Source organism: Phymastichus coffea, unplaced genomic scaffold (genome assembly GCF_024137745.1).
Source record: "Phymastichus coffea isolate CEN01 unplaced genomic scaffold, Cenicafe_Pcof_1.1 PCOF00165, whole genome shotgun sequence".
Lineage (NCBI taxonomy): Eukaryota > Metazoa > Arthropoda > Insecta > Hymenoptera > Eulophidae > Phymastichus > Phymastichus coffea.
The window spans coordinates 115,627-126,207 of record NW_026706976.1 but is presented as its reverse complement, the minus strand read 5'-3'; the positions used below and the strand labels follow the sequence as shown (position 1 = coordinate 126,207).

Genomic DNA, 10,581 nt, shown 5'->3' with positions numbered 1-10,581 from the left:
TAAATGTGCTGCGACGCGAAACAAAAAACCATTGCGTTCTCGTATTTTTTGCTCGTAGCAAATCATTATAAAAATGTAGTGGATTATGGAGATGAGAGTGAGTGGTAATAATATAATTATTTTCAATGTGTTGTTGTTTTTTACAATAGCAGCTTGGCAAAAATGATGGGAGCAAGAACGAGCAGAATGTTAATAGTCGATTGTCCGTGGGCCGAGCTGAAGGCTTGCTTATCTAAAAGTCTGCACTGCGAGCTTCGGAAATGTTTAACATTTCCCACGGAATCTCTGGCGAGGACACAAAGTTCATATTTAGCATTAGGATCTGGCAGGTCACGTATCTTGTACGATCGTTCCTTGTAAACTATGTCCTTCTCCAATACATTCTTTCTGCCACCTGGTTCGCGTACCACCAGATAAAAGTCACCAGTATCGTCTCGAGTGGCCACGTACCATGATACCTTCCACGTGTTCGTTTCCTCGTCACTGAAAATCGAAATCATTCTTCATTAATTACTAACGCAGCTATAGTAACGCAGTATTTTTTCCCGATTCTTAAATTTGTGTACATTTTTGGGTTACGCCGATCGTAAATTGATGTTTTATTTGTCATTCAGTGAATATGTGAACAACTGAAAGATTTTATAATAAAATATAATTTTTAAACATAATTTTTTTACTGACGTTTGTTTTAATTTAATGGCCATATTCAATTATTAACACAGGTTAAAAAGGAATGTAAAAATCGCCATAATGAGTGTACAGTAAAAGATAAAATTTCTGATTTTGCCAATATGTTTTGCAGTAATTACTTTTTGTATGCATTCTTTACAACAATACATCGTAAAATAAAAATACCAGACATAATCCAACAACAATGATTTGAAATCAATGGTATTCTTCAAATAAATAATTATCTCGTTAAAAGAAATAAGAAAACCCTTACTATTCTATGTCTCGATACTTGACATCGGGGGAAATGTCATATTTCGGATCCTCTAGAACCTCTTTATCGCTACAGCTCATTAGCACCTCTTCGACCTCCGCTAGATTCATATCAGCAACGTAACTGGGACTTGTGCATTCAACCTGTCCCCAATCCTCGGGCACCTCTGTAAATGTATCGAGCCATCTTCGCAACGGGCGGACATAACAGTCACAATGTAAAGGATTGCCTGAACGAAACGTTTAATTTTAAAATTATTGATAGCATTTTGACGTAAGAAATTATGTAAGCAAATTTAATGATTTAAATAATTTGTTGGAGTAGATAAATGTGATAATTAATTACCGGCATACTTGAGGCTAGTTCCATTTTTGAGTAATTTCAGCAGATTGTCGTCGAAATGATTGAAATCGTTATATTGTAAATCTAAAAGTTGTAAGTTTGGCATAGGTACTAATTTATCCCACGGAAGATGATTTAATTTATTGTAACTGAGAATCAAATTTGTCAAGTTTTGTGGAGGTGAGAAGACGTTCTCTTCGGATAAATCGGTTAATTCATTGTGAGATAAATCTAGAGTTTGCAGCGATGTCAAATTGCCAAGCACATCTGAAAAATAAAATGATTCAGTTTCTAGAATTTATGCGTATAGACAAATTTCAATTTGCATTCAATTCTAATATTCACATTTTCGAATGTCATGAATATTGTTGTGACTCAGATTCATGAAAACAACTTTACGTGTGCCCAGCGTAAAGTCATAATTTAAAACTGGAATACTGTTGTAAGAAAAGTCAATTTCCTTTATATTGTAAGGAATCCATGGATCATGCGGTAAAGTGTGGCTCGTGATAAATGCCATTTTATTATGACTCATATTTATTCTTTCAAGGGACAAACAATCATCTAAGAGCCCATGAGTCTTATTGTCAAGTTTTTCTAATTGATTATGAGAAAGATCTAGGGTTCTCAATGACGATAAACCTCTGAATGCACCGTTGGGAATATGCGTGATTTCATTGTTTGTCAAATTTAGAGTCAATAATTGGAGAAGGCCTTCGAATGCACGCTCACTTACGTTTCGAATTTGATTATTAGCAAGATTAATTTCAAAGACTATGGGTAATCTACCGAACGAGGCTTTGTTCAGATACGTCAAATTATTATCCTAAAAAAATAAAATATTTTTTATGTTAGTCCATACTACAGTGTAATTGCTGATCATTCAAATTAAAATTTGTCGAATTTGTTTTACTATACCTGCAAATAAAGATACTGTAAGCTAGTCAGTTTGCTCAGAGCTTCCCACGGTGGCCTAGTGATATTATTCGCCTGCAGGTACAGTGTCCTCAGTGTAAGCAAACTTTCGAAACTACCTGTGTAGAGATTGTTACCTAACCGATTGTGCGATAGATCGAGCGAAAGTAACGCGTTCATTGATGGCCATACATCAGTGCTTGGAATTTCTTCCAAAAGATTTTCCGAGAAATCTAAATGTCCTAGGGATATTGGTATGAGGAACATCTTTGTCAATTGATTGTGTTTTACTGTTAACGTTCTGTAAAAATTTACGTAAAATTAGATTTATTACTTTACGTAATATAAATGTGTTCCAAACAAATTTCACTCTCACCTGCAACTTGCTAATCTTGTGAGACTTCCGCGAGATATATCTGTTAATTGATTGTAACTCAAATCCAAATCTAATAAAGTCGGTAGGGGTCCAAATGTCGATGGTTTAATTTCTTCAAGCAAGTTATGCGACAAATTCAATGAACGTAAACTAAATAGCGTTTGAAAAATAGCATTATAAATATCCGATATGTTATTATAGGACAAATCGATCGTATGAAGTTCATAAAGTTTTGGGAACGTGTGTCGTGGAATGGTTCGTATGGTATTATGTGACACGTTCAAAACTTTCAAACCAGTCATGTTATGCAGAGGTACCTAAACATAAAAAAATATTAAAGATTAAGCAATACATTTTTAGCTGAACTTTTTAATATTGTATAAAATATCTTACTTGATTTAGAGAAGTTAAAAAATTATAACTGAACTGCAACTCAGTGGCGTAAGTAGTACTGTCGAATGCATTTTTCGAAATATTTTCCAGTTTATTGTGACTAAGGTCCAATATTAAAATATTGGCACAATTTTCGAAAGCACCACTTTCAATTTTTGTAATTGCGTTGTGAGAAAGATTAACTTTTGCCGAAAATAGATCTTTGAAGGCTAGTTTTTCCACAATACTAACCATATTTTCCGAAACGTCGATTATCTAGAAAGCAAGCAATTCATTTTTTATTTTTGCAGGAAATTAGAAAATATTAATTCATCATTTCAACATGTTGTGCATATGGTAACCTCAGCGTACTGCAGTTGATAAAACATTTGGTAATCCACTTTCTTAATCAGATTTTTAGATAAGTCAATAGTGCCGATTCTCGTCATTGTTCCAAATGTTCCTCGACCTACATCGGATATTCGGTTGTTGCTCAAGTAAAGACGTCTCATTAAACGCATTCCTCGGAAAGTATTCGAGTCGAGCTTCCTTATCTTATTGCTGTTCAAATTCAGAACTTTCAATAAAGAGTTTCTCGCAAATGTGCCTCTGCAAAAGAAAAAATTATTGAATTTTCGTTGCAGTTCCATATTTAAAAGTGAACTGAAATGAATGAAAAATTACCTTTTCAAGTCAGAAATTGCGTTATGAGATAAATTGCAAAAGCCCATTTTCGTGAGATCTCCGAAATGAGATGCATCGATCTTGTCGATTTGATTGTAGGATAAATCGAGCGTTTCTACATCTCTTAATCCTTTAAATTGATTCTTTTTCAAGTCTTTCAACTGATTTCCATGCAAGTCGAGCGATTTCAATTTCTTTAGCGGTCCAAAGGTTTCAACGGGTAATGCACTCAAAGTACCTAGAATACAACCGAAAGAATTAGTATTCTTTATTAGGAAACTTTCTACTCTTATACATATTCTACTTGTGAAACAAATAAAAACAAATGTTACCATTGCTGATTTCTAAGCGCTCAATCTTGGAGGCCGCGAGACTTTCTATGAAAATATTAGTCGGTAACTCGCTTATTTTATGACCTCTCACGTTCAAGACGCTGAGATTTCCTAAAATTTGCAGTGCTTCCTTGGGAAATTTCTCCAATGAGCCACCTATTACGTGAAGTTCCTGTAACGTACGATTCACACCGAGAAAACTGTGCTCCTCGATGAATTTCAACGGAGTATCTATAAACTTTAAGACTCGAACGCTCAGAGAGTAAAGCGCCGGACCATAATATCTGGCTGCAAAATATGGGAAATAAAAAATAATAGTCCGAAACATAATGTCGAGAAGAACCACGAGAAACACTTACCAATTTTACACTTGTAGATCGTCAACTCTTCTATGGGCATTTCCTCATTTCCAAGGTTAAGGAATGCAAGACTGAGACTTGCTAAATTTGCGTTCTCGCACTCGACGTAGAGACCTTGATCGCCACCACGGACACACATGCACGGGTGTAAGTAGGCTGCTTCGCTTGGGCATGTAAACTTTGGTCCTGGTGGCACGTAGCCGCCAAGTGCCGGCAGAATGTATCCCAACAGCAATGCGAGAGTCAACATGTCGCTGTAAAGTATTATAAATCACGTTAGTTTTGCTTTACTATTTTAATAAAATGATATCATGGGCTATTTCACGAGAACAGTTGCCGGAACTAACTTCCAAACTGGTTTTTAATATGATCGTTAAAGTTATTGGGACAATAAAATTGACGCTATTTTATTTTACCTATATGATTTTGCATTCTTTCGTTATCTTTATAAAGTGGATAACTTCGGAACAACTCTTTTTTTTCTAATTTAACACACATCTAAAATCAAATTGAAAATTTCACAGTTAGCAAAACTCGGTTTTACAGTTATCATTGACCGAAAAATGTCTCCAAGTATAATGACCATCTCGATCGCAAATAAACCCACGCGTACTCGCAAAATTTACAGCTGTCTTTTTGTCTAAAAAGGAAAATATAAGAACAAATAATTGCTCCAATTTGGCCCTTTTTTATGCAAAAAAGAAATGTTATTCTCCATAATATTCGCCGTGAGTTCATAGTAAGCTGCGCACAACTACAATTATTTTTGTCCCGCGAGAAGAGCGCATCGGGACGAGTAGAGGGAAGAGAAGGCGCGCGCAGAGTAATTTATTCGCATGGCTGCTGTTGCTGCCAGCCGACTTCTCGCAAGGGGATAATCATCATCGTAAACGTCCTTGGTATACATGTGCTCTTTCTCTCTCTTTCTCTCTCTCTCTCTCTCTCTCTCTCTCTCTCTCTCGCTCTCTCTCTCTCGTCTATCTAGCACCATAATTCAAGTATCTCCCGCTGTACTACTGCCTACGCTTTGGTGGCACGACGGACGCCCACTCGATTTCTAGCTCATTGTCAAAAGAACGTGCAGTGCAGAAAAAGATGAAGAACAAGAAAGAAGAAGCCCACAACTTCCTTTTCTCCTCTTTCTGCGCACAACCAAACGCAAATCGCCGCGGCTGCCAGCGTGTTTGAGAAACGTACCATTATGCCTATTCAGTGGCTCTGATCATCGTGATAAAGAGATACGCAAGAGATGCGATTATTACACGGACTCTGTGAAGACGTACGCGTGCAAGAGAGCTTTTGCTCATTTTTCATCAGCACTGCGGTTTACCTTCTTATCGCGTGGAACCATTCAATTACTCACCTCTGCTGAAATTGGCGTTGGAGCGTCAGCAAAACACTGCCCACCTCCATCAATTGACATCATTATTTCGTCAACACTGGAACTACCAATTACTCAAATCTCAAGTGTGCGAAAAAAAAGAGTTATCGTTATCGGAAATTTTCATCGACAATTTAATCTATCAACCGCTAATGAAGGAATTTCACTTGAGTAGTTTGCGCCAATTTTCGAAGGATAACACGGCTTGAGTTTTACCGATGCTCTTATAAACTTTCTCAATTTTGTCGGACGAAAAATAAAGTGAGCGATCGACATTAAGGTGTAAATCCGCTCAGATTTCTATTTACTTCACGATGAATCAATAAGATGTTACATTAAAAAGGACGCAACTGATTCCAGTATTTCGTAAAATACAGCCATATACCAAATATCGAATTATCCAGATATTTTTATTGCAAATTGCAGCAAATCGTAAGAGTAAGAACAGACGAATAAATATTCAACAATCGCTTTCGTCCAAGGCAATCTCTTACAAAATCTGTTTGAATTTGCGTTTAAAATAATGGCGATCTCAATTTCAGCCCTTGTTAGACGAACATTCCACTGTATCATTATATGGGAGCTGGAAATTGGATTGTTATAGTAGAGTAGGGGAATGTGTTATTAAATAATTTACATTATTAACTTAATTTGTGTAAAATTAGTAGAACCGATGGTGAGAGATTTGGGGTCAGCATAACTGGTCGGTACGAAAAAGGCAAGAGGTTTGAAATCCCAAGTGTGTGAAGTCAGCGATGCGCAAATAATGAACCAGATGCGTAACCAAGCGTTCACATACAAGCCTTTAAACTATAAATCTTCCTTCTGTTCTACCTACGCATTGTTGAATAAATATCTTTTTGTTTTATTGTTTTTCCAAGATATCACCGAGATTTTCCAGAGCACACGAAGGAAAGTCGTTGATTTTATTAAATTATTGTTATTTGCAATCTATAAAAAATAGAATGAAAAGCAACTAGACGCGATGTCAATGTGCATATGGCATACAAGCATGTCCAGATTTTGCCCGATCGCATTGACACGAACTCGCGAGGCCATTTGCAAGTTTAATATCTTTTTCGCGCCCTTCGAGCAACGGTCACTAGACTGGTTTCATATGTGATTTGAACGTAAATCGAAGATGACGAGTCTGCTCTTCGTTTTTGCGCGCGAATTTGATATACGTCATCGCTGCTACAGCCGCGAGCAAGATGCATAATGCAGTGGCTGAGTATAAGATTAATAACACAATTTGCGAGTACATTTGAAATATAAGGAATGATATTTCTTGTAAGGACGTGTGACGTAACGAGATTATCGATTATCGTAACTAGGAAGAGACATATATCGTGTCACTTAGAGACAATATCTGTCGCTCTTGTAACTTTGTTTTTTTCCATTTTACTGTTTTCATCGGCTGAAAAATTAATGTCATAATATGTTTATTAAAAATACTCATTGAATAGAATGCGTGAGCATTCAGGAACAGCATAAAATTTGAGTATCCCATAAGCATACGGCACAAGCTACAAATATTCGTTCAAATACTTTTTAATATTAATTAATCGCCAATTAAACACTGTAATGGCTTATTCACATAAAGTATGCTGGCTAATTATTTTTTTTAATAGTTATGCAAAAGATTATATCTTACTCGTAGATCATAAAATTAGTTAATGACAAAACCGAGCCATCTAGCAATAAGAGCGTATATTATTAAGAAGTTGAAATATTTCAATTGGTAGCTTTCGTAAAATGAAAATTGAGTCATTAATGCGATATAATTTTAGCTCTCTAAATTCGTAATACTATAGTTTAGCATTTTTACAACGAATTATATAACAAATAACGTTACATGGATCCCAATAATCATCATTTATAATGACAATGTAGATTTACGGTGAAAGAGAAATATAAAAATAAAATCCTGGAGAAAGCTATCGTGGGAAGCGCGAGGCCGATAAAAGTTGATGACAATGATCAAACTTGAGAAAAGCCGTTAGTCGAGCTCTTTTCGTTCAGAAGAATAAGAGTTGAATAAAATAATTCGCACTTGCCATACGCTAACCACATACAAGGACTCGCATGTGAAAATGAAAATATACCTTGTTCGGGTGTGCACGCGCGCTTGGTACTTTCCTTGGCGACTTATTAATGGCGAAATGCAATACTTCAAGAGCGCATATATCACGTGCAACGTCACTCGCGCGCTATTTTATCAAATGAGCAAAGAAAAGAAAAATATGGCAACTGTGCGCGCGCGAAAAGAAAGGCATACCGCTCTAGTTTTGCCGCACTCGATAATTTATGCCGCACAGATAAATGTAAGTCGATGTCTATATGTCTATGCGCAAGTACACGCTATGATGTCGACATCCGGGAAAAGGTTTTAGAATTCGATTGTGACAAAAAATATCCGTGTTGCCTGTACCTATTTGCTATCAGCAAATCGAAAGTGTCATTATCACGGAAAATCTTTCCCTTATAGCACAAAAAAGGTGCATTGTTTCTCGTTTTTTTCCAATTATAATGGTCTATTTTTTAAGATTTGGCGATAGCAAATCATAGCGAATGCAGTTTGTCTCACTAGTTGAACGTTATGAACTATTAAAATCTGATGTAAATTAATAATTTTCTATTTACGTTCAAAGTCAAGATAGGCTTCGAAATATTGTTTTAACACTAAATTTATAAAAGATTAGCAAACTCCGCAGTCAATTTTAGGGTTTTACATTACAACGTTCTCACGAAGCATTGCCTAAAAATCGGAATTATCGATCGTTGTCGATCGAAATTTCGAGCACACGGCGGCTCTTTCAAAATAGGATGTGAACGTTTCATCACTCCACTCGAGCAACCGATGCAACAGTTTTGTTGCAAGCAGCATAATGTAGAAAAATGAAACATAAGTGTGTTTGAGCATAAATATAGAGTAAGTAACGCATGTGAAGTAGAAACTGGGACATGTTACAATATATAAATAGAATATATAAATGCCAAATATTGCGAAATTGAAATTATTTTACATGACTTCGCGTAAAACTTCAAATTTACTTTTTACTGTCCGACGTAAATAAATGTATTCATACGGTTGAAAGCGAATAGAACAAAGATGCATAAAAATTATGTGAGATACTTTTGTAAGGTCCGTCGATTATATAAGTACGTGAGAAAAGCAATGTCGAATATTAGAGTCACTGTGACATCTTGATAATCGCGCAGCCATTACTCCAACAATAAAACAATTTTACAGTTGCCCCACAGACAACAAGGAGTATTGTAATGTGTTTGTTGAAAATACTCATTGAATAGAAGGTGTGAGCATTCAGGAACAGCATAAAATTTAAGTTTCGAAATTGGTGACGATGGTAGAACTTCAATACAATAAGCCATCATTACCATCTATACGAGCGCGTTGAACTTACCGCAGCCTTCGCCGAGCATAATTGGACATGGCAAGCGTTATGCTTATAAGTGCAGGTGCATATACACCAGCCCCATTCCCATCTGAACACTACTTTGCACTACTGAGATACATATTTTTTCAATTCTCCCGGTTTTCTACGTTAATTTATCTGATAAACAATGAAGGAAATGGCTTCTAACTAGTTTCATTTTTATATTTCATTTACTCATAATTGGTTAGTGATACGTGGAGACTAGTCATTTTCATTTTTCTAAATGTGAACACGCTTTCATTCGATTTTAATATATTTTATCGTTGCATTGTAATAATGTATATCATGATTTTTTAAAGGTATAGCGTTACTTCTCTGTTTCAAAATACTGAATTAAATAAAAATTAGATTAGATGATAACGCATCTTCAATTAATCATGCCTACAAGAAATAACGAAATCTTGACTCTGCTATTACGTTAGTTTTAAAAATTCAATAGCTACATTATTTATTTTCTTAGAAGTGGTTTCGTAAAACGTTCAAATTATATTCACTATTACTTACATTCAAAGAAAATTATATAGAAAAATTCTTACCTGCTTTTAAAATACACTCTGCAGGCGCATATCCAATGCGTTTCCCCAAAAAATGAAAGTGAGGGAGTAAGAGAGAGAGAGAGAGAGAGTAAAAGAATGAAAAAAAAAAAGCAAAAGCAAAAAAATGAAAGCCGTAACTCGAGCCGTCGACCTCGCGAGAGAGCACGCCGGGCCAGTATCCGTTTCAGGACATATCGCAGGCTGGTTTCGGGACGACGCCAGAATTGAAACTGACTTGGGACCCGACTGGCCGCGAAAAGCCAAAGGCAAAAGAGAAAGGTTTCTCGGCTACTGTTGTCTGTTCTGTCAGCAGACAGCAGCGCCGACGTCCTATTTTCCTCGATTCTCTCACCGAGCCTCGACTCCTTCTGTTTCTATTTCCTTAAGAACGATCAGGCTCCAAAGAGCTTGGGAAAATTCATCGCACAACGAATAGATAAACAAAGGCAATTCTAGGGAATGGGCTCCGCGTTTCACGCAGCCGCGAAATCGTGGGACGATGACGCAGCCGATCGAAGAAAGTCCGATCTCGAGTGAAAGTGCGCGCACCGGTGGTACGCATTGGAGAACGACGATCGCTGGCGGCATCTGCTGGTGAATCGGTACCAAGATCGCCGGCTATCTTACATCGATGAACAGCTGATTGTTGGTAACCGCACTGAGAGCTTACGCTCTGCCAATAATAAAGCGTAGCGTACATTTACCCATTGATGCTATTCGTCCTGTTATCGATATGTTTGCTCATTTCTGTTATCCGCGATAATAGCAATTTTCAAATAAAAATTTGTACAATTTTTTGAAATTTTGAGGTACGATCGAAGCTAATAAACATATTAGGATGAGGGTCACATTGGATCTGGACTATTATTACTCCTATCGTTCC

At 36.5% G+C, this 10,581-nt stretch overlaps 1 protein-coding gene across 1 annotated transcript; it reads right to left on the bottom strand.

Moving 5' to 3' along the window:
- On the bottom strand, positions 1-9,778 carry LOC131673030 (chaoptin). Its single transcript, XM_058950666.1, has 12 exons — positions 9,699-9,778; positions 4,324-4,577; positions 3,965-4,252; positions 3,633-3,870; positions 3,311-3,557; positions 2,970-3,224; positions 2,577-2,893; positions 2,204-2,501; positions 1,631-2,111; positions 1,289-1,552; positions 944-1,172; positions 1-483 (listed from the first exon to the last, which is right to left on the bottom strand). The coding sequence occupies exons 2-12, from the start codon at positions 4,571-4,573 to the stop codon at positions 141-143; spliced, it is 3,210 nt and encodes a 1,069-aa protein (XP_058806649.1). The 5' UTR covers positions 4,574-4,577; positions 9,699-9,778; the 3' UTR covers positions 1-140.
- Between the last annotated feature and the right edge of the window lie 803 nt (positions 9,779-10,581).

Bases quoted from the DNA above. Each gene is read 5' to 3' on its own strand.
- LOC131673030 (XM_058950666.1), bottom strand. From the start codon at position 4,573: ATGTTGACTCTCGCATTGCTGTTGGGATACATTCTGCCGGCACTTGGC. The intron at 3,558-3,632 runs GTAATTTTTCAT...TTTCTTTTGCAG, and splicing joins GCAATTTCTGACTTGAAAAG to AGGCACATTTGCGAGAAACT. The intron at 1,553-1,630 runs GTGAATATTAGA...TTTATTTTTCAG, and splicing joins TATTCATGACATTCGAAAAT to ATGTGCTTGGCAATTTGACA.